Raw genomic sequence first — 21,918 nt, forward strand, 5'->3', positions numbered from 1 at the left:
TGCATAACGCCAGTTAGTTTTGTAGCATCAAAAGTCCCCATGTCCCACAAGCTGGCCTGTAAACTCCAGCTTGTGTCCTGCAGGCCACTGAGCAGCCAAGAGATTGGCAGTCACTTTGTCACTGGCCTGGGATGAGTGTGAAGCTACTTGTTTTTGCCAGGCTCTCCTGTGCTGCTGGGTAAATATCACAGGCACTTCATGCTAGAGGTGCTTGAAAATGGGTGATGATTACAGTGGGCAGTTTCCAAAAGCCAGAGCAATGCTTGGGCTTTTTCTGATCTTGTATTGCATGAGGCATTGAAGGGACACAACTCCAAATGCTGCACAAGCTGTTAAGTAGTGTCCATTTCTATTGCGATTTGAGCCGTGCTAACTGTCTTCCTTCCATCGCTAGAAACACATGCTGAAGGAGGGCAAGGGCCGGATGCTGCAGGCCATCAGCCCAAAGCAGAGTCCCAGCAGTAGCCCCACGCACGACCGCTCCCCATCTCCCTCCTTCCGCTGGCCCTTTTCAACCAAGACTCCTCCTTCCTCACCGGCCAACCGCTCCAGGAACGAGTCTGCAGTCACCTACGACATCAGTGAGGATGAAGAGGATTAAGCTACTAGCCGGGATTTGCTGCGAACCGCTAATCGCCGAATCCTAAGTCCGGACCCACTGGGGAACTCTAAATGTGCAAGAGAGCCATAGGAACAGGGCTGACGGTGAGCACAGGGCCTTGGAGGCACCCGTTGCTCTTAGCAAGGGCTGCTGCCTGGAAGCACATTCAAACCTCCTCTCCCTTCTCCTCCCCAAATCCCCTTTTTATTGTTTACGTTCTAGTGTTTTCCAGGGGGGAAATGGTTTTTATATTTTAAGAAAATACTCTTTTAAAGCGCAAAGAATAGCACCCAAGCGTGGCTTTTGTTTTCGTTTCTTTTCCCCTGTTATACCTCCAGGCAAGAGGGAGAGTGGGAGGACCCATCTGTCCCTTCTTTCCTTCAGCTCCTCCGTCTTATCCCCCCCCAACCCCAGGCAGGATCCGTGCTGCTGCCAAACGAAAAGCCCCTCGGTTCCTCAACCAGCATGACCTCGAGAGCACACAGGGAGCGGTGGTGTAAAGAGGTTTCTAGGAAATAGAGACATCTCTGCTGCGCTGGAGCTGATAGGAATCTGTCCAGCAGACGCTGTGGTGCTTGCGCGCCTCTTAGCTGAGCTTCCCAGCGTGTGGCAGTGAGGACGTGCTGGGGAGGGGGCTGCCGGCTTAGCACGCAGGAGTTGCACCCTGGAAGAAGTCACAGCACTGTAGGGCCACGCATCCCATAAGCGTGTGGCGTTCGCAGCTCCAAATGTCTATGGGGGCTGCAGGGGAAAGGCCTTCCCAGCTAATCTTGACAAGACTGCTAAATCTTGAGCTAAAATTCCGCCCTTAGTTGCTGTTGGAGAGAAGAGAATTAATCTTTGCTTCGGGGCACTTGCTCTCTGTGCGTTTCCTTGGGCGTGTGAGAGCCCAGGTAGGAAATGAATGTGTGTACTCCTTTGAGAAGTTCCTCGTCCCGGTCTCTGGTGTGTAATAAGTTTTACTGTCTGTCCAAATGGCCCCTCAACACTGTGCTCTGTGCGTGTTTGTCTGTGTTTCAGTTGCTGTGCTCTAGGGGCTGGAGCAGTCCTTCACACTGGTGCCGTGAAGTCGCTGCTATAAGGACAAAACGTGAATTCGTACAGCCAGTTTGCTGTCCGTGTTGGTGTGTGCAGCTGGACAGATGAAGGGCACGTTTTACCCCAGTGAAGGGCCCCAGTCCCACGTGACAGTTACCTGCCTTGCGCAGTAAACGGACAAATCTGTGCCCGCTTACTCCGCTCCTTGAGGCGGGCCAGAAACAGCATCAGAGAGCGCTGCAGCTTTTTAAGATTTTAAACATGTAATCTGCTCGTTTGAAACCATGGTCGAAGTCGTGCCTGTTGTTGTGTCTGTAATAAACACTGAGCTTTGTGGCCTGCAGTTGCCCTCCCCATGCTGCATGCCCGCGTACAGAGCAGCTCGGCGCGCTGTCCCAGCAGCCAGCACTGGAGGGACTGGGCTGTGTCACGTAGCCGTGAAGCTCCCACTTGCTTTTCCGTTTGGATTTGGCTGTGATATCCGTTGTCTCTGGATGGAGCTGCTGGGCTGAGTTGCCTGTATCCTCCTGCGATGCTGGGAGCAGAGGACAGCTCGGAGCCTGGTCAGCAACACTGCAGGGAGGTCTCCAGAGCGGGATGCAGGGCTTGGGGAGCAGCAGGTGCAAGGACGCTTCCAGAGGATGCAGGGGCCGCGTGGTAGGAGCAGGCTGCCGCTTCTTTCCAGCTTTTATCTTGCTGATCCTTTGTCATGCTGCCTTAAGGGCTTGACAGAGACTCTGTGTTTCTGTTGAGGCCAGAGCTGGTATGGGAAAGGGTGCTTTGGGGATTCCTCATCCGCCACTTGGACCTCTCTCAGCGGGGACGTGCATGGCTCTGGGAGTGTGGCTGGCTGCTATGGATTTTAAGCTGTAAGGAGCAAATAATAGTCACTTGGAACAAGCCAGTTGTTAATCCCTGCTTTACAAGTGGTAGAGCACTTAACTTTATATCACCCACATTCTCTCCTCCCTCATCCTCCTCACCTTCCCTTCCTCACCCTTCCCTCAGTATGGGTGTCGCATTGCTTTCCCGAGCCAGATCACAAAGGTCAGGCTGCTTTCGAGCCTTACTACTGTTTTAAACACAAGTTATGCAACAGTGTTCTGTCATTTTGGATAACAATGGTGTTTTGGATGGTGGTTTGTTCTGCAGAGACCTTAACGTATTTCTTGATCTCTCTGCAAAACCTGGGGTGCTTGGTAAGAAGCCAGCCATGGTTTTACATGTAGCTTGGATTAACAGAGCTGTTATTACTATTGTAACCAATAATCCCTGCTTCCTTCTTGCATTTAAATTAAAATGGACACTCAAATCCCAGACTAGTCTTTTTTTCCCCCCCCCCACCTTTGGTTTTTTTGTTTCCTCCTGGAATCCTTCACCAGCCTTATCTCCAGTGCTGCCCTGTCCTATCAGGAACGGGGCAGAGCTTGATCTCTGGGCAAGACGTGTGAGCCAAGTTCTCCGGGAACTTCTTGTGTTCTGAAGTGCTGCTGCTTTGGGGCTGTCTGGCACATCCCTCACCCATCCCACACTCTTCAAAACAAGCGTCCAGAAGATACATGCTGGAATTAAGCATGAAGTAAGAAGTAGAGTAGAAAAATAAACTTTACTATCATGCACTGAAGAACGTGTGGAGTATGATGCTGCTAAATCCAGAGGTGTCAACTCCTGCAAGACAGCCCTACCTCGGTTCCTCTCTAGATGTGGGGTGTGAGCCTGCTGGCAGAGGATTTTCTCATGGCAGAGAACAGCAGCAGCAGGGCAAAGCTGAAAAGTGCCAAGAATGCTGGTAGAAGCAAGGCATGAAAAGTGTGGCACTTTAACAGCACACTGCTTAGGGTTGCAGGCAAAGGTTTTTAATCTCTTGAGGAAATTATGGCACACCCCTGCACTGACATGATTTTGTGCATTTTATAGAGGGTTGGGACTTAATTGTGGGCTCCGGTTCTTGTAACTGGAGGGAGGTGCTGGAGCAGTGAATACACTTGGCAGTAGCGGTGACTTTGGTAGGACAGAGCCTGTGTTGTGCCCCCTACCTTCAGAGAGGGCTTCTTGCTGGTGTAAAGGAGTGAGTTTCCTACCTGCCCTCAAATAAGGAGCTGGGTCGGGCTGTCGTACGGCAGGGGACGAGTCCCATCATTTGCTGCTTGCCTGTGTGTTGCTGCTTGGCAAAAACAGGAGATTGCTGGTCCCCAGCGCTTCTGCCGGGGCCTAGAAAGCCATGTCGGTAATGGCCGTGCGCTGTTGCCTGGAGTCTGTCAAATTTGGCAATCTCATAACTAATCACCAGTGCGTCTTCCAGCTGAGCAGTTTCACTTTGAACACAGCCACCTACAAAAAGCTGAGTCACTTTTTCCCCCCTCTTCATGGGACAGAAAACTTGGGGTTTCCCCTAAAATGAATCAAATAAATACAGGTTGGGAGCTTTGGCTTTCTGACTCTTCGCTTCCCCGACGTGTTGTACTGTTATTACAGTGGGCGAGCACCAGGGTGCAGGTCGGAGGAAGCTTCAGTGGTGCCCAGCAGCAGGCTCTTGTCTTAGCGCTGGTGATCTGGCGCCTGCTGCCCCTCTCCAGCCACGCTGCATCGCCTGGTCCTGCTGTCACCTCCAGCTCCGCAGCAGCGGCTGCCTCGAGCTGGTTCTTCCCGGTCAGCGTTTGCTCTGCTGGTTTCTCTGTATGGGCCTTTGTGCACACCCGTGTGTCTTACTGGCTTGTTCTGGAGTTGGGTTTTTGGCTTTTAACGTTTAGCCAAATAAAGTCATTTTACTTGGTGTGTGCCAGATCCCTTCTGCCATCCTAGCACAGCCAGCTCCTGTTGTAGGCTCCTCACCTGCCATCTTAGCAGTGGTTTGAGTGAGAAGATGCTTCAGTGGAGGGGGGAAAGATAAACCAGAGGTTTCTGCAAGTCATCATCGCTTCTGATGTCTGTCCCAACCTCTGTTGAGTTGTAGAGCAGATACTGCTACCGGAGCAGATCTTGGGCAAGGCTGGTTAAGGCAGCATTAACTGATTGCCTGGGTTATGAAGGTGCTTCAAGGCTCCTTCCTTTGCCTGGTCCCAGGCTGGCGGGTGTGGATGCTCCCGCTGTTCTCTTAGGAGCATCCACTGCTGTGGAGGAAGTGCCCCCCAGGCCCACCCAGAGGTCTCAGGAGAAAACGCTGCTGCCCTGGCATTGCCTTGGCCGTCGGACCCCAGCCGGCAGCACCCAGAGGTCAGTGTCACGGCTGGGTGTTGGGCACCCTGTGACAGCCCCATGCCGTGGCTGTGCTGGTCTGAGCTCTGTCTTCCTCCCCCTGTGTGGAGTGATCTCCCACCCAGCCTGGACAGGAGGTGATCCAGGTTTGGTCATCAACACGAGAGTCGGGTACAAATTTATCTTTATTCAGTGCCAGACAAGAGCCCCTCCGTGCTGGAGTTGGCTTCACAGATCCCTTTGGCTTGTGGCCTTCAGGTTTCAGACCCTTTCACCCCATGCCAAGATGCCCATTCCCCCGCTGCCTCCTCTGCTGCCGGCAGCTCCCCAGGGCCAGAGGAGGAGGAGATGGTTGTGCAGGGCAGACCGGCCCCCTGGCATCGCTCTGCCCCTCGGCGCCCACTTTGTTCCCCCCTGCTCACGCCTTGACCTCAGTGCCTGTGGGTGCGAAGCTGACGGGCTGGTAGCCTGGCTTGTCATCCTGCTTGCGGTAGTACATGCGGGTCACCACCACCAAAATGAAGGTTTGTGGGATCAACAGCTGCATGTTCATCTCTGGAAGAGGTAAAGGGTCATTGGGAGCTGCCTTCATCAGCCGTGGCCGTTCCCTGTGCCCCGCTGCACGCCGGAGGGCATCAGCCGGGAGCAGGCAATGCCGCTTCCCTATCTCCCGACTTACGTTGCGACCTGGCCTTGGAGGAGAAGGGCGGTGAGCAGGCGATGCTGCCATTGTTGGCCAGGATGCTGAAGATGGCGGGCTGCAGTGCCGTCAGGAGAAGGAGGATCTGCAACCACCAACACCCGAGGTGGTGGGCGCCATGCCACTACCAGGCTCCTGCCCTTCGCCTTCCCTGCTCTTCTGCAGCCGGACCTGGCTCTCACCCACCAACGGCTCCTGCCCCACTGTCTCCTCCTCATTCATGTGTGAGGAGTCCCTCACCCAGGGGGGAGGCAGGCAGGACAGGGGCTCACCTGGAAGCAGGAGAACTTGACCTTGATGTTCTGCTCCGTCAAGTGCAGACGGGCCTGCCGGAAAAGGATGCCCAGGGCCCACAGCCCGAAGAGGGTGGAGGCACCGACCACGGTGTTGATCCAGAGGGCCACACTCTGAGCCGAGATCTGGGGGGGGACACATGCAGAAAACATGCCTGGGCTGATAAAGCTGCTGGGCAAGGTGAAGGCTGGTGGAGCTTCCCCATCCGGGACATCACCCTGCCCATCCCTGTGCCCTGGCACTCACGTCAGCAGGGTTGTAGTTCCCATCGGTGAACAGGACCAGCCCCAGGAAGACGGCGAACACCCTGCAGAAGGCATACTGGAAAGTCCCCAGTAGCATCAGTTGAAGCTTTCTCCTGGCACAGCAAGAGAGACTGGTAGCACCTTAAGGTCCCCGACTCCCTGCCCAGGGACTTTTCTTCCACCTCAGCAGAAGCAGGGGGTGAAAGCCCTCCCCAGGGGCAGGGGGTTCCCCCAGCTCTCCCTCACCTGCTCATGGTGATTCGAGGCAGGCAGGGGCAGCAGCAGCAGCAGGGCCCAGTGCTGACCACCATGGGCACATCCTTCAGGGCGCTGAGCACCGCCTCTTTCCCCCCGAAGCCCTCCACCATGACCAGCATCATGAGGTAGAAGCAGATGGAGAAGTACCTGGGCAGGAGGAGGAAGAGGAGGAGGAGGAAGGTAAGTCAAGGCAGGTCAGGCCCCATGGGCTCCCTGTTGCTCCTGCCCTGGTGTAGTCAATACTCACGCCGTGGTAGCCATCTCCACCACCATCATGGCGCGCGGGAACCACAGCCCGAAGCAGCTGACCACACACACAACCTGGGGGAGATGCAAGCTTGGCACACTGCTGCTCCGGCCCCCGCCATGGCTTGGCACCCCTTGGGTGGCCCTGGCCCCCTTGGGTGATGCCCCCCACCACCCCCAGGCCCCAACTCACCGTTGGGGCTGAGCTGCTCCAACAGAGGGTCTTCATCTTGATGGGGCAGCGGATCTTGCGGGTGAGGTACAAAGCCTCTTCCACGAAGATCGCGACCGACAGCAGCGTCATGATGGTGGCGAGACCCATAATGGTGAGTTGGGCCACGTCCAGGTCTGCCGTGGAGGGATGAGAAGCTGGCTTCATCCTGTCTTGTTCCCCCTGGGGCCACCACGGCATGGAGCTGCCACCCGACCCACCACTCCACAGGTTTGGGAAGCCCCTTGCCACATCCTCAGCACTTCTGGCCATGCCAGAGCTGGTGCTGCTGCCCTGCTGCTCCCATGTCCCATGTCACCTGTGCCGGTGCTGGCCCTACATGGGCCACCCCTATCCCTGCAGGCAGGACTATGGGGTAGGAGGCTGAGACCCCGGCAGCGCCGCACTGCCTCCCCCTTCCTTGGGGCTGCTCCCTGCCTGCCCCCACTGCCGCCACCCTCCCTCCTTCATCCCTGTCTTGCTCCCAACAGCGGCAAGAGGAGGGTCCCCCCACCCGGTCCCCCCGCTTACGCTGCAGCAGCTGCTGGGAGGTGGGTGGCAGGGAGAAGCAGGCTGCTGGCACGCTGAAGTTCCTGATCAGCATCTCCACCAACGGGCGGGGGAACCTGCGGAGAAGAAGGGGAGCGCTGCACAGGCCCAGCAGGGACACGGGGACACCCAGCCCTGCAGGGTCCCTGATGTCCCCTGGCCGGCTCACCTCACCCCCAGGCACCTCCCTTCCTTTACAGAGGGAATAACCCAAAATCCTGCTCCAAAAAATTGGATTTGCCTGGCACGGGGCTCCCTGACACCTACCTGGGGTCTTCTGCCAGCTCCATGGTGGGGTCCATCCTGCTCTGCTCCTCCCCGGCTCCGTCCCAGCGGCTGTGGGGCTGCTCGGCACAGCCTGCCTCGTGTCCCCTTGCCGGCCCGCGGGGTCAGAGTCCCCAGGGCAGGGACCGCAGCAGGCCGCCACGCCTTGTTCCAGTTTAACCAGCAGCCTCCAGCACTCCCCTCCCATTCCCGCCGCTGCCGGCGCCCATTGGCGTGCCCCCTCGGCCGCCCGGTTATCGACCCCGGGGTGCCGGGGAAGGTGGTTGTCACCCGTGCCGCTGCGCCTGTGCGTCCCCAAAGCGTGGGGAGCAGGGCACCTGTGCTGGGGTGACGCTGCCTACGCACCCCCTCGGGCAGCACAGAGATGGGCTTGCGGTGCCAGGGCATCCCCGTGGTGCCATGCAGGGTCCAGGACTCGTCCTCGTGTCCCCCACAGCAGCGGTGGCCAGGTGGGAGGTGATGCCGTGGGAAGCCTGCCAGACCCTGTGGGGCTCTGTGGGCTGTGTGAGGAGTTTGCAAGGGCTCAGCTCCCAGGAGCCCGAGGCTGAGCTCTGCTGAGAGTGGCTCCCACAACACTAGAGGGCCCAGCGCTCAGCGCCACGGCATCTTGGGACAGAAGCAGAGCCTGGGCATGGAGAGGGGGACGGCAGGCTTTCGGGGGGGGGCACACCAAGCGGGGAGTTGGGGCATTAGTCGTGGCAAGCAGTGTATCCTTGCCCTAGATGGATCTCAGCATCCTCATGGGTCCCAGGGGTGCCCATGTCTCCTGGTGTCCTCCCAGCACCCCAAGGAAAATGAGCGCTGGTTTGTACTGGGTCCCCAGGGACCTTCAAGCCCCCTGGCAGCGGGCTCCCGGTGAAGCCAGAGTGGCACCAGCACCCCAAAAGGGTCGCCAGCATCCTGCCGTGGGAGCAGGATGCTGCAGTTGTCATGGGAATGGGATACAGGGCGGGGGGATGCTGCAGTTGCCATGGGAATGGGATGGGGGGTGCGAGGAGGATGGGGATGCTGTGGTTGCCATGGGGGGATTTGTTGCGCTGTGGCTGCCATGGGAGCAGGATGCTGCCTATCCTGGGGCGGGGGCCCTGCGGCTGCCCAGTCCACCACGGAGCTGCTCATCCCCCTGCATTTCAGCAGCCTCATCTACCTGCTCCCTGGTCTCCTTCCTGTAAGTCACCCCATAGCCACAGCCCAAGCCCCATCCCGGGGCCGTGGGGTGGCAGAGCTGCTCTTTCACACCAGTGTCCTCGAGACTAGAGCCAGGCATCAGCTCAGATGGTCTGGATCTGCGTCCTCTCCCCATCAACACCTCCCGGCTCCAGCGGCCCCTGGGGCTGAGCACCCCAAGGCTCTCTGATCGCTCTCCGCCTCTCCCACTGCAGCCCCAGCCCTGTCCTCCCCATGCCCTTGCTCTGCATGTTGCCCTGCTGGTCCCCAGCTCCACCACCATCCTCTTCCTCCTGGACCAGCTTGGTCCCGCTCAGCTTAGTCAGCCTGGGGCTCCTCCAGCTAGCTGGGGTCACAGGGGATCAGGGGCTGCTCTGGGGTGGGGTGGCCCCAGGGGCCTTGGTGGGGACACAGTCTCCCCATGTGTCTCCTGCAGCGGTGGCCTGGGAGGACAGGCTGAAGCAGGGGCTCTGCAGTACAGCGAGACGGTGCTGCCGGAGAGGGTGCCACCGTCACAGCTGGCCACACGTCCTCCACTGCCCCCACTGCGTCTGCCCCGTGGAGGTGAGGGACATGGGGCACCCTGGGAGCCAGGGGGGTTCTTCATGTGTCCGAGGTGCTGCCCACCCCATCAGCCCCATTAACCAAGCCCTGAACCTCTGTCCCTACACACTCTATAGCCCACCCTGTCCTGCCCTATATACTGCACCCTCGCACCTAACCTGGCACACTGCACCCTGTAAACCCCACCTGTAGCTTGCATGCTCAGGCCTACATGCTGTGCCCCATATGCCCCCATCCCTATACATCACACCTTGCACACCCAGCCTTGCTCCCTGCAGCCCCGACACCCCATACCCTACACCCAGCCCTATACGTTGTGCCCACACGGCCCTCCCCGTTGCACCATCTACCCCTGTCCATACGTCCCGCATGCTGCACACCCACCCCTGCGCGCTCAGACACCCCATGCACCCACCGACACGCTCACCCCCGCCTTGCACGAGAACACACCCCCCCCCCGCACACACAGCCCCTGCGTGTGGCACTGGGCAGAGGGCAGCCCCATGGGGTGCATGGGACCCACGGGGGGCTCCCTGCTCAGCACCCCTGTGCCACACCAGTTTCACCAGCATCGCCTACGGACGAAGAAAAGTGTCAGCTCCTACAACATCTGCTGCGTCTGCCTCTTCGTGATGGTCGCTGTGGGCTGTGTCACGGCAGTCCTGCTGTCCTGCTTAACCTACCTGGTGATCATCCCCCTGTGGTCCGTCGCCATAGTGTTGATGTGCACGTATCCTTAGCCCGGGGAGGCAGAGCCCTGCCCTGGCACGCACACGTGCTGCACCACCCAGGCTGTCACAGGCACAAGCCTATTCCCCTGCCCGCACGTAGCCCCGGGGCCAGCACCACCCATAGGTGCCCACTGCTGCCCACCTGTGTCTGTTTGTCCTTGACTCACTGCTCCAGCATCATGATGACCCTCTTCGCCATCATCTGCCTGAGCCTGATTGAGCCCTGGATCCCCTACGCCCCCCAAGCACAGCACGCCCCATGGTGCCAGGTACAGCTGCAGGGCATGGAGCATCTCACCAGCCTGGGAGGGGGATGTAGGACATGGCTGGACCCCAAACCCAGATCAGGGGGGCAACCCCACGTATCGATGCTCTGCATGAGTTGGTCCCACCATGCATGGCACACACGTGCATGGGGAGGCTCCATCGCTGCACACACTCCCCTCCCGGTGCCAGAAGCACTGGTGACACCCAGCAGCACTGACCTACCTCCACCTGCACCAAGCCCCCAGCCCCATCACCGTGCCCAAGCCCACCTCATGTGGGGCCAGGACAATTCCGTCGCACCATCCTGCTGTGGGGCTGGCTGTCACCACCCCAGAGCTGCCCCACAGTGGCACGTAAGGCTCTCCCCGCTGCAGCCCACGGCCCTGAGCCCTCCCTGCGCCAGCAGGACAGGACGTGCCTGCGACTTGCTTGCTCCGACCTGCCCTGGGACCTGGCGGAGATGAGTGTGGAGAAGGGAAATGCATCGGGATGGGGCAGCCCGGGGTACCCCCAACTTCTCCCCTTGTTCCAGCCCCTGTCCACGCTTGGGGTGAGCATGGACCCCACTGGGGTCCGTGGCCACCCTTCTCCGCGGGTCACCCTTCTCCACACAGGCTGCTACCATGGCCAAAAGCTGGCAGGACAGGCAGGACCCAAGGGCAGGTGAGCATCCCCTGGCATGGGCAGGACAGGGGGGCCACGCAAGGCTCCTGCCAAGCCCCACCAGCTTGACCTCAGTCCCAGACCCCTGGGATGCTGCAAGGCAGAGCAGCACCGGGCACGGGGAGCCCCTTTCCTGACCAAAACCCCTTCAGGAGAGGAGAGTGGAGCACCGAGACAGGAGCCATGGCACCTAGGGCATGGGGGTGGTTTGAAGGCTCATGGCCCCCTCAGCATCAGGGTGGTCATTTTGCCCCGAGGACCTGGCAGAGGGGCCAGCAGTATTAAGGGCAAATCTCCCCGTTTGCTTGGTTAGCTTTTTTATTTTAAACAAAACCGTTTGACCATTGAAATCCTGCCCCTCAAAAAAAGCCAAGCGGACCCTCTCAGCATGCCTGCATTGCCCACGCTGCTGCTTTGTCAGCGTTCCCCGATACTTGGAAAAGCGCTCGAAATGCAAATATTTGCACAGGTTTTTAGACAGTTTTCCACCCGTCTCTAATTCTCTGTGGTTATGGCCGGAGGGGCCGATCCCGGCAGGCATGGTGGGCTCCCAACCGACCATCACCAGCTTCCCCATGGCCAGGACATGGCGCGGAAGGAAAATCCTGATTCAAAGCCCTGGTAGGAGCCAGTAGGAGGCCAAAATGTGTTCCTCCTCACACTCTTCTCTCCCACCCAGAGCCTGGAGCCATGGTCGACAGCGAGGACGCTGAGGAGTGAAACCCTCTCGCCCAGCTCAGGCTGTGGTCCAACTGGACAAGCGGATAATAAAGACCTTCACTCCAAGCTTCTGGTGATCCGTGGTCACTGCCATCCCAGGGCAGAGAGGGACAGACTCTGCTCAGCGGGACGGAGTGGCCAGGACGCTCCCTCTCCCAAGGGACATCCCTAGCTCCGCCCAGTCCCCATGCCAGGCAGGACCAGCTCCCCGAGAGCAATGGCACCCCATGGTGCGGGGGGATGCCTGGCACCCACCTCTGGGGGAAACCACACTCCAGGAGCACCTCACCATAGGGATACCCACTCTCTGCATGACCACAGATGACCCTGGTACCCCCCCACCCCAGGCTTTACGGGACAGCTGGTGTCCCCAACCCACCAACGTCCCGGCAGCACCCTGCCGAGCCGTGGGAAGCAGGAGGGTGGGGGCGACTCAAGAGAAACAAATAAAATGTGGAACTTGTGAAAGGGATAGGAAAGCCTTTCCCAGGGCGCTGGCCCCGTCTGTCCCATGCCCCGGCCCCCGCAAGCTTTGCCCCAGCAAGGAAACCACTGCTGAGAGTTTGATGGAAGTGGATAGGGGGAACAGATCCTGGTGACGGTCACGAGAGGCTGCTGCCACCATCCGCCTTCACACGCCCCTCAGCAAGCCCAGTGTGATGGCCTTGCCTGGACCCCTGCAAACCCAGCAGCATCACGCTCGTCACCGGGATGGGAGAGGGGTCCCGGGACCCTCCAGCGTCCCCCTGGGATGGCTGCATGGGGACACGGGAACGTCCCCAGACCTGGCCCCAGCGCAGCAGGGATGGGGCTGGCTCCCCTCGGCCCCAGGTCTGTAGCCACCCTGCTGATAGGGATGTTGGGGAGCCCTGCCCACGGCTGGCCCACAGATAAGGCCCGTGTGGTCCCCAACGATTGTGCCAGGAGGCAGCCAGCGGGGTGGGAGCCACCGTCCCCGGGAGATACGGCCGGGAGGGTGCAGCGAGCGAGGAGGGCAGGGGGGCTACTGCAGGGGTGTGAGACACTGGGCCCCCACGGGTCCCCTTCTCTGGGCAGGGGAAGGCTCCCTGGCTCCCCCGAAAGCACAGCGAGGGTGGCACAAGGTGCGGACCCCTTGGCAGAGCAATACTCCCCCTCAAATCCTCCCCTTCCCGGTGGGGAGCAGGCCCTCTGCCAATGCAAAATACCTCCCAGTGCCCTGCAAACTCACAGGGCTGCATCACAGGCTCGTGGCGAGGCAGGGGCAAGAATACCACTGTGCCTCAGTTTCCCCATCTGTAAAATGGGGTAAAAGCCCCGGCAGCATGAGGGCAGAGAGGGCTCAGTCTCTCATTGCTCCAATGTCCAGGGAGACTCATGCCAGATATTATTTATAGACCGAGCTGACATTTCAGATGGGGACACGCTGTCAGCTGCCTCAAGGTCACGGGGAGAAACGCCGGCCTCAGAGGGGCTCAGCGGGGTCCCGGGGCAGGGAAAAATCCCCCTTCTCCCAGCATGAGGGGGTAAGAATCATTCCCACCAGACACACCAGGCGACGCCCTCCGCAGGCCCTCCACGGCGGGTGGGACACACCAGTGGAGTGGCCGTGGGGCAGCGATGGCGGGACTGTAGGCGTGCAGCACGCTGAGGGTGTCACCCCCAGACAGGGCTGTGTCACCAGTTCCCCCTCCCGGGCGCGAGTGCAAGGGAGGCTGGGGATTTTCGCTAACCAGAGGAGCACGCTGCTTCACGGAAAAGCCACCCCCGGCACTTCTCGTCCTCCCCTCCCTCGCCTTCTCGAGAGGCAGAAGCAGTGCAGAGGGTGCGTGAGCAAAATTCCCCCCCTGTACCCCGCTCCCCGCCAGCCCCAGCTCACAGCTGTGGGGCCGGCTCCTGTGACAGCCCTGGTGACACCCTCCTGGGCAGCTCTGGGTGCCACCATGGATGCTGCCACCCTGAACAGGCTCCTGTGCCCCAGGGCCAGCTGAGGAGGGAGGTGGGACGTTGGCACAAGTGGAGGCGTCATGGAGGGGTGACCCCCCGGGGAACTCGCTCAGTGGGCGCTCAGCAGCCTGACGCTGCAATTCATGTCAGCAAAATGCCTTTTCCTGAAACTGCTGAGTCTTCTTGACCATATATACATATATTTTGCTGTTGTTGTTGTTGTTTTTAACGGAAAAGCCATACACACCTATACAAACACACACATATATATACGTATATGACATATGTATATGACGTATATACAGTATAGGATCTTATGTAGCATATATATCGCAGTGAGGTGGGCTGGGTGTGCCCTCAAGAGAGGAAGAGCTCCTCAGTCTCCTTTTCTGTGTGCTTTTCCTCCCGGCAGCCCCACGTCCGTCGGTGTCGCGCTCAGCCAGAGCGGAAGCGACCGAGCCGCGGGGCTCAGCATGGTGGGGGGCTTTGTCTCCTTCAAAGGGGACGAACAAACGGCCGGCGGTCCTCAACGCGGCTGGGGGGATCCTGCGGAAATACCGCAGTCGACACCCTCGGGCGACGCTTCCTCCCGGCTCCGAGAGGCTTCGGATGCAAAGAAGCGTTCTGCGGCCATAAGGCAACGTCTGCCTTTCCAGCAGGCGGCCCGGTGCAACGACGCCGGTTTCCTAGAGCCGCCGCCAACCTCCAAGTGAAAAGGCACCTTGTTTGAAAAACAGAGGGGCTTTCTTTCTGCCACAGCCACCTAAAATACCGCGCTCCGCTGCACATGTGTGCTTTTTGAGGATGACGAGGTAAAAACACACTCGGCGTGGGCCGCAGGTATTTGCTTTGGTTGGGAGTTTTGTTTTCATACCCGTCTGTCTCCTGCAAGAAGTTCACAGGTGAAAATGCTGAGGCTTTTAAAAAGCCCTGCCTCAAACCGACAAATATTTTCCCAGAGAGGCAGCAGAGACGCGGTATGTTTGTGGAAGCGGGGGTGCTGCTCCCCGGTGGCCCCGAGCCCTCCTGGTTCCATGACACCCACCCGCCAGCGTCGGCCACCCCACGGGGACACCTGCAGTGGCCGTGGGTCGGGCATGGGGAGCAGTCCCGCTTGCCGGGGGAAACCCTTCTTCCCCTCGGTGGCTCTTCTTCAGCAGGGCAAGGCTGTCCCCGGGTGATGCTGCCTCCCGTCGCAGGTGGGAGGTGGAAAGCATCCCAAGCGCGGTTCAGTGGGAACCAAGAAAAACACCTCCCTTCCGCTCCTGTTGCCTCCGCCAGTGCCGGATCCACACCAGGGTGCCGGGCCAGCGCTCCTGCCCCGCTGCACGCTCCCTCTTGCTTCGGCAGGCAAGCAGGGCGGAGGGGCGGGAGGGGGTGGACATGCCTGGAGAGGTGTGGGCACACACCTGGGGGCCCGTGTCGGGTGTGGGGCATACATGTGGACTTACGTGTGTGTGCCCATAGTTGAGACACGGATGTGTGGGTGCGTGTGGTTTGGTCCACCTGGCCGGCGTCCATGAGCACGGCACCCTACTGGGTGCGGGGAGTCGAGGAAAAGGATGGAGGCGTCCAGCATCGCCGGCTATAGCTCGCCTGACAGCAAAGCAACGCTCAGCCCCAGCCAAGGCTCTCTCCTGCTTCTCACTTCTTCCCCCAGGCCCATGCCCAGGGATAAAGCAAAGGGACAAGGCATTTCACCCCCAGGCTCCAAGGGCGAGGAGGAGGAGGAGGAGAGGAGGGAGGGCTGGGGCAGCACCAGTTGCTCCGGAGAGATGTGCACGGTCACAGGCACCTTTGCCCCTTTTGCATCACAGGGTAATAAATAAAACCGAATTCACATCTGGAGGAAGCCATAAAAGCCGCTGGGACGTGCACAGGCAAAAGAAAGGCGCTTTCTCCAGGGAGGAGTAATCGCACCCAACAAAACCCACGGCGGCACCCGGCTGAGGAGGGAGCCAGGGAGGGTGCTTGCAGGGGCACAGTGGGCTCAGCAGCCCCCAGGGCACGTCTTGTGGACAGACGGAGCCAAGCAGAGCTAAAGGGGAGGCTGAGGCTGGAAACGGTCCCTGCTGACCACTCCTTTTTGAGCCAAGGGTGACTAAAAGACAGGAGGTAAGCACAAATAGCAGCCCGCTCTTCCCTGGGGAAGGGAGCAGGAGAGCTTGTTTCTATTGGCTTGACCAAAGAGGTTTTTTCTTCCACTTTCAGGCCACATCGAGACAAAAATACAAACTGACATTTTATTTCCCCTTAGGGTAAAAGTCAGCTTTTCCCACCGAGTAGGGGCCCGGCCCTGCTGTGTGTGCATCCCAAAGGACGCCTGCCAAAACAAGGGGGGACAGGCAAGATTGTGCCTCTGTGTAGCCCACCACGGACATTTGCCTTTGCCACCCTGTCCCTTGCAAGGGGACATGGGGGGACAGTGCCTGCCCAGGGCTGCAGGCTGTCGCAGGGCAGAGCAGCTGGGATGGGAAGGTCAGCAATTTGTCAGAGGCATGGGGCTGCTTATCTCTTGTTTCCAAGAGCTGGGAGAGTCACAGCCCTTCTCCCTTGGAAATTTGCCCTTGAGACACTGACCTGCTTCACGTGCTCCACGGAAAATGACACCCCAGGCTCAAGTTTAAATCATCCGTGCCCGTTCCCTGCCTGTGCCCGGGAGCAGGGTCTGGCTACAAACTGCAGCCCACGGATTTCAGCTCAGCCCCTGGTACCCTGCAACAGCCCAAGGGAAAAGCACGACACCCCCCCCCAGCACCTGAGTGCCCAAAGCATCCCGAAAACATCCCGAGCCCTGTAGATCCTGGAGACGGACCAAGCTCCCCTGGTTTTAACACCACGTCTCACCCCCTGCTCTGTAAATAAACCTACAAGGTGCATGGCGTCATCGCCTGGGCCCCCATGGCACAAAGCTGGCACGAAGGCAGCCGCGGGCAGGTGTCGCAGCTGCCACCAGCACAGATAAGGGGCAATTAGCAGGTAGGGAGAAAGCTCCCGCTCCCCCTGCTCAGCCCAGCCATTCTAATCCCACCCCAATTAAAGCCCCCTCTTTGCTTTCAGATATTGCTGGGAAGGATTAATCCGCCATAAAACAAGGCGCTTCCAGCAGGCAGACAAGACAAAGCCAAATCTCGGGTTGCAAAAGGCTCCGGCACCTGCCTGGGAGCGTTTAATTACCCTGACAATGGCTTGAAAAGCAGAAAAGCCACCGAGGCCAGGAGAGCCCTGCAATCAAAAACGCACAGAGGAGGCACTGGCTTAGCCTGCTGCTCCCGGGTGCCTGAGGCTGGAGCCTGCAGGATTCAACCCTTTCCCAAGAGCAGAACCACCATCCGAGTCCCCTCTTGGGGACACTTTTTCCCTGCAGAGCTTGCAACGCTGCACAGGGTGCTGGCTGCTTCTTTATGTTGGTCGGTGGTGTTTGTTTTTTCTTTTTCCTTTGTCCTTCGGGCTGCTCTTTTGTCAATAAATGCACTTTCTAAAAACACAAAGCAGTGGACAGGTCTAATCTCCAAAGTGACATGTGCCCTTTATCACAGAGAGTGGTTCCAGCCGAGCAGGCTGGGGCTCTCCTTTATCCAAAAGTGGTAGCATGTGCACGCATTGCAGAGAAAATCAGGGGTAAAACTTTCCCAGGTTTTCCAGCCCCTTCCCGGGACCTTTTGGGAGCATAGGAGTGAGCAGAGAGGGACTCTTGCAGGACTGAGGTATAATGGATACTGCAGAGCCCTGTCGGGCAGGCGGATGCCCAGGGCACAAAGCAGACCCCTCTCACCTTATCTTCACATCCTTTCCTGGCTCCATCCAGACATGGCTCAGGGCTCTGCTTTCCAAGGCTGCTGGTGGGGGGGTAACAGTCATTTTCCTTCTGGCTACATGGGCTTCTCCAGCGAAACACCACAATTTGTGGATGGCATCCCTGGCTTTCTAAGATTCAAACCACCGAGTCTGGAAGGGAAAAACCCCGACAGCTCCTGGCTGTGGCAATCGCTGATTCAAGAAAAGTGCTTGTGAAATTGCACGCTTTGCAAAAAAACGATCTGAAATGCCTGCCCGGAGGTACGCTGGAGGCGGAAAGAGAGTGGCTCTGTGCTGCGCTCCAGACACAGATCAGCGAGGGCCAAAAGAAAGTGGGACTGAGGAACCCGTGAGAAACCCATGATCTGGAGGCAGAGACCCCAGGGCTGCGTCCCAGCTCCCGCATGGGCCCTCTCCCCGCTGCCGTCTTTTCCCTTTCCGCTTCCCACCGCTCCAACCCTCTGTCCCTTGTGCCGACGCAATGCCGGGGCCAGGTCCACGGGCAGCCATCAAACACAGGGGCGAGACGGGACCTTTGATGTGCCCCAGGGCGGCCACGCTGCCTCCCCCTGCTTTTCAAAGGCCCGTCCTTGGCCATTGTCCTCGCATCCTGAGGTTGTTTGTACACTCCTCCGACATCCCCAGCCCCGCAGCCCCCCTGCCGCAGCCACAGCCGCCCTGACCCCCCAGATAAAAGCAGCCGGGCTCACTGGGCAGAGTTGCTATCAGAGCAATGCCAAGCGGCGCAGTCCCCGCCGTGCAGCCACGGAGATAGCAGGAGCTTTGCCGGCCTGACCCCGCGCCGCCAAAGGCTCCGGGTCAACAACAGCTCCTGCGAGATCTCTGCCGGCTCCGGCTGTTGGCAGGAGCGGTATCAGCCCCCCATATGCCAAGGATTTGTCCTCGTGCTGCTGCTCTCCCCCCTCATCTGCACCTGGGGAGGGCCAGCACCTTGCCAAAAGACATAACCGATGGGCAGGAAACAACGCTTAAGGCCTGGCTCTTTGCTAATTGCCTCATTTCCCTGCATTCTCTGAGCAGCGATGGAGCAGGGATAACTGTCCCCCCTTCCTCTCTATAGGAAGGCTCGGGTTGTGCAAGGAGCACAGAGGAGTCCCCAGGGCTTTGGGGGAAAATGGGTTTCCCAGCGAAAATGGGTTTCCCAGCAAAACCCAGTCTTTGCAAGCAAAGAAGCCCCCCGTTGGAAGAGACAGCCTGTTTTAACCCCACCAGGGCAGACTGTCCAAGCGTGAGCCTCTCTGCTGGGCCTCCGTGCCATCCCCGGGCAAGCAGAGCAGGGGTAACAAGCACCACCATGTCCTCTCCCTCCTCCTGTGGACTCTGTGGTGGGAGAGGCAGGGGGAGATGAGCCTCCTCACTGCAGGGAGGCCAAAAAACCCTCTCACACATCTCTGAGGAGGGGGTCCATGGGGTTCCCCTGGTCTGCATGGTCATAGGGACAAGGGACCGCACCACTCTCTGCCCCAGGTGCTCGGCGTTCCTGTCTCCTCTCCAGCTGACAGGCTGGAGCACCAGGGCAGCTGCGGACAATGCGGAGATCCAAGCTGGACCCAGGTGCTTCCCCAGGAAGGATGCAAAGATGGGTGTTATTTTGAAGGGAAGACGGAGCTGCAGCCAGCTCTCAGCATTACCTGCCACGTTTCCACTCTCTCAAACGCCTTTTCCTGGCTGTGTGTCGCCCACCCCTTGCCTCCTACACAGCCCCCTGGCTGCAGGAGAAGAGGCAGCAGATCCTCTCCCAGATGCCCCTGCTTGCTGGGATTGCTGGGATCCCCCTCCTTCCTCAGGCTGCACCACAGCACAATGCTGGGAGTGTGACAGAATAACCAGAGCTCCCGAGCACGGCCGTGTGCTCCTGGATTGCCAGGAGCGAGCAGGATGGGGTGACCTCTTCCAAGGCATCACGATGGCTTCTCCTGCGAGGGGCAGATCCAACTGCCTCGCCCCTCTTGCAGCCAGGGCAATTGAGAAATGCAGCAGCACAGCCCAAACGCACGAGGTCTTCCAGAGGATGGGGATCCTCGTGGTGTTGTGAAATTCTTGGATATCGCATTGCTGCCTGGGGGAGACAGGAGCAGAGACGGCAGGCTCTCCCGGAAGCCACGCTGGACAGCCCCGACGTGGAGCGGGGTTGCAGCATGATTCCGAGGCTGCAAAAACCTGGATTTCCCAGCTCCCTTCTGGGACCTACAATGCCTGATCGCACCCTGGTGCAGCCCACGAGTTGAGCAGGGAGCACAGCCAATGCATCGTTCAGATCTGCTCCCAGGAAGGCAGGAGCTGGCACTGACACTTCTCACTGTGTCTGTGATGCACAGGAAGCGGCTGACACAGAGGGCAGAAGATCCAAGCCTTTCTTTTGTCCCCAGGTGCCCGTTGTCTGCCTGGCCCTGCACCCTGGGGTGCCTGGGGTGCCTCACAGCCCATAGGAGCCCTTTGACGACCTCCCACCCCATGGGCCATCGCATCTCCCCCAACACTCAGCCTCATCCCAGCAACTCTGACTTGGCACCACGGTCCAGCACTTGGTTCTTGGCTTTTCCATCCCTTCCAGATTGAAGAGTCATGTTAGTCCCAGTACTTCTTGCCATAAAAGTGCTCAAGTCACCTCCCAACGTTGTTTTCGATAAGGGGCTCACAAAGCACGGGACATCCTTTCCAGCCTGTTTATCTCTGTGGCTCCTGTTTTCGCTCTGCTTAACTGCCTTCCCAAAATTTTGGGTAGGACAGCTGGTCACAGGAGGGTCAGCCGTGCTGCAAAACAGAAGTGAAACTCTATTTTCCTTCCTACACTAATTCCGGAGGAGGGACACTGTCACATCATGGGGTATTGCACAAAGGAATGCGGAGTCATTTGGGTCCAAGTCAGGGGACTCACGAGCCCCTCAAGAGTTCAGAGGAAACGGGGATAAACATTTCCTAAACTACCAGGGCCAAGCCGCGATGAGGAGGAACGCCCCGATGGAAGCCAGGCTAAAGCGAGGTGTCAGGACAAGCATGGAGGCTCCTGCACTGAACTGCAGGCAGGAGCTGGGCCAGGCAAGGAGCAGAGCAGGTGGAAGCCAGCAGGAGCTTAGTGCATGCTGCAGACACCTACAGCACAGTGCAGCAGGGCCCCAACAACTGTCTGCTGCAGCCAGCTTCAGAGTTTAATACTCCCGGTCTTCAGGAACCCGAGATCTCCAGGTGGGTGGTGGTGGCTCTTGATTTTTATGGGTTTGAACTGTGTTAAAACCACGCACACGGAGACCACGCGTCTTGCTGGGATGAGGGATCAGGAGTCAGCAGTCACCAATCCTACCTCCCCTTCCCTCCTTGGACATTTCCCAGCTTTGGCTATCTCCTCTCCTCACAGAAATTTTTGGCCGAGGTAAGGAACCTGAGCACCTGGGCTCAGCATCACCCGCTTCGTGAACAAGGCAGGCATCGAGCCCAAAGGAGGTGGCACCAGCCAGTGGTGGCCAGTAGTCAGCCAACTCCTACTACCTTGCAGCCAACGTAAGGTAAAAGGGGCTCAACTGCTCTCAGGAACCACGTTGCATTTGAAGAACTCTCATTTTAAGGTATTTCACTGCCAACGCTGCCTGCGGTGCAAAAATATCTGAGTTTGTAGAATGTCAGCTTTCTTCTCTTTTTCCTGGCAGGTGTAGAAATGGGGAACTGCTCAGCACATGGTCAGGCACACCGCGAGAGGGAACAGAAAACACCTGCAGCCTATATCTGTCAGAGCAGGTTGTGGCTGGCACAGCGGGGCATGCAGCACCTCCTCTGCTAGCTGGCAAGGAGGCACCGCCAACAGAGGCCATGGGGAGAAATAAATCAGAATGACCCTTCCCTGGCTTGCATTTTGGCATCACCCTTGGGAACTTCCCGAGTCTGAGCTCTTCTGCAGTTATCCTTCCTCCAGCAGGACACTTTCATGCTGGAACAGGTCCAGAGGAGGCCATGAAGATGATCAGAGGCTGGAGCCCCTCTGCTGTGAGGACAGGCTGAGAGAGTTGGGGTTGTTCAGCCTGGAGAAGAGAAGGCTCCGGGGAGACCTTAGAGCCCCTTCCAGTCCCTAAAAGGGCTACAGGAGAGATGGGGAGGGACTCTTGATCAGGGAGTGGAGCGATAGGATGAGGAGCAATGGTTTTAAACTGAAAGAGGGTGGATTTAGGTTAGATATTAGGAAGAAATTCTTTACTGTGAGGGTGGTGAGCCACTGGCACAGGTTGCCCAGAGAAGTTGTGGATTCCCTTTCCCTGGAAGTGTTCAAGGCCAGGCTGGATGGGGCTTTGAGCAGCCTGGTCTAGTGGGAGGTGTCCCTGCCCACGGCAGGGGGTCGGAACTAGATGATCTCTAAGGTCCCTTCCCACCCAAACCATTTATGATTCCATGATTCTATGACCACAGACCTGTGCCTGGCACGGTGTGCCCAGCCATCACACACCAGTACC

At 58.6% G+C, this 21,918-nt stretch overlaps 2 protein-coding genes and 1 long non-coding RNA gene across 11 annotated transcripts in view; 2 read left to right on the top strand and 1 right to left on the bottom strand.

Annotated features, from left to right (window-relative positions):
* The window catches only part of PCYT1A (phosphate cytidylyltransferase 1A, choline), a 26,083-nt gene extending 21,671 nt beyond the window's left edge, over nt 1-4,412 (top strand). For 5 of the 6 annotated variants that reach the window (XM_054205183.1, XM_054205182.1, XM_054205184.1 and 2 more), the window contains one exon: nt 395-4,412. In XM_054205183.1, coding sequence (XP_054061158.1) covers nt 395-601 — 207 coding nt within the window. In that variant the 3' untranslated portion in view covers nt 602-4,412. The remainder of the gene's footprint in view (nt 1-394) is intronic. The other variant, XR_008466962.1, reaches the window with a different exon arrangement.
* Nucleotides 4,413-4,981: 569 nt separating this feature from the next.
* Nucleotides 4,982-7,759, bottom strand: SLC51A (solute carrier family 51 subunit alpha). Its single transcript, XM_054205187.1, has 9 exons — nt 7,605-7,759; nt 7,320-7,414; nt 6,771-6,925; nt 6,579-6,652; nt 6,320-6,478; nt 6,075-6,186; nt 5,807-5,953; nt 5,514-5,619; nt 4,982-5,389 (listed from the first exon to the last, which is right to left on the bottom strand). The coding sequence occupies exons 1-9, from the start codon at nt 7,637-7,639 to the stop codon at nt 5,253-5,255; spliced, it is 1,020 nt and encodes a 339-aa protein (XP_054061162.1). The 5' UTR covers nt 7,640-7,759; the 3' UTR covers nt 4,982-5,252.
* Nucleotides 7,760-13,376: 5,617 nt separating this feature from the next.
* LOC128911008 (uncharacterized) lies at nt 13,377-17,151 on the top strand. 4 transcript variants are annotated; one of them, XR_008466964.1, is made up of 3 exons: nt 13,377-13,538; nt 14,073-16,639; nt 16,721-17,151. It is a non-coding gene; the product is annotated as an uncharacterized LOC128911008 (long non-coding RNA). The 4 variants fall into 4 exon arrangements; XR_008466965.1 differs by having other exon boundaries at nt 14,073-15,775; nt 15,918-17,151; XR_008466966.1 differs by having other exon boundaries at nt 14,073-14,472; nt 15,478-17,151.
* Nucleotides 17,152-21,918: the final 4,767 nt, after the last annotated feature.

The sequence above is a fragment of the Rissa tridactyla genome, chromosome 6 (genome assembly GCF_028500815.1).
Source record: "Rissa tridactyla isolate bRisTri1 chromosome 6, bRisTri1.patW.cur.20221130, whole genome shotgun sequence".
Lineage (NCBI taxonomy): Eukaryota > Metazoa > Chordata > Aves > Charadriiformes > Laridae > Rissa > Rissa tridactyla.

Bases quoted from the DNA above. Each gene is read 5' to 3' on its own strand.
- SLC51A (XM_054205187.1), bottom strand. From the start codon at position 7,639: ATGGACCCCACCATGGAGCTGGCAGAAGACCCCAG. The intron at 6,479-6,578 runs GTGAGTATTGAC...CCTCCTGCCCAG, and splicing joins GTGGAGATGGCTACCACGGC to GTACTTCTCCATCTGCTTCT. The intron at 6,187-6,319 runs GTGAGGGAGAGC...TTGCTGTGCCAG, and splicing joins CCTCGAATCACCATGAGCAG to GAGAAAGCTTCAACTGATGC.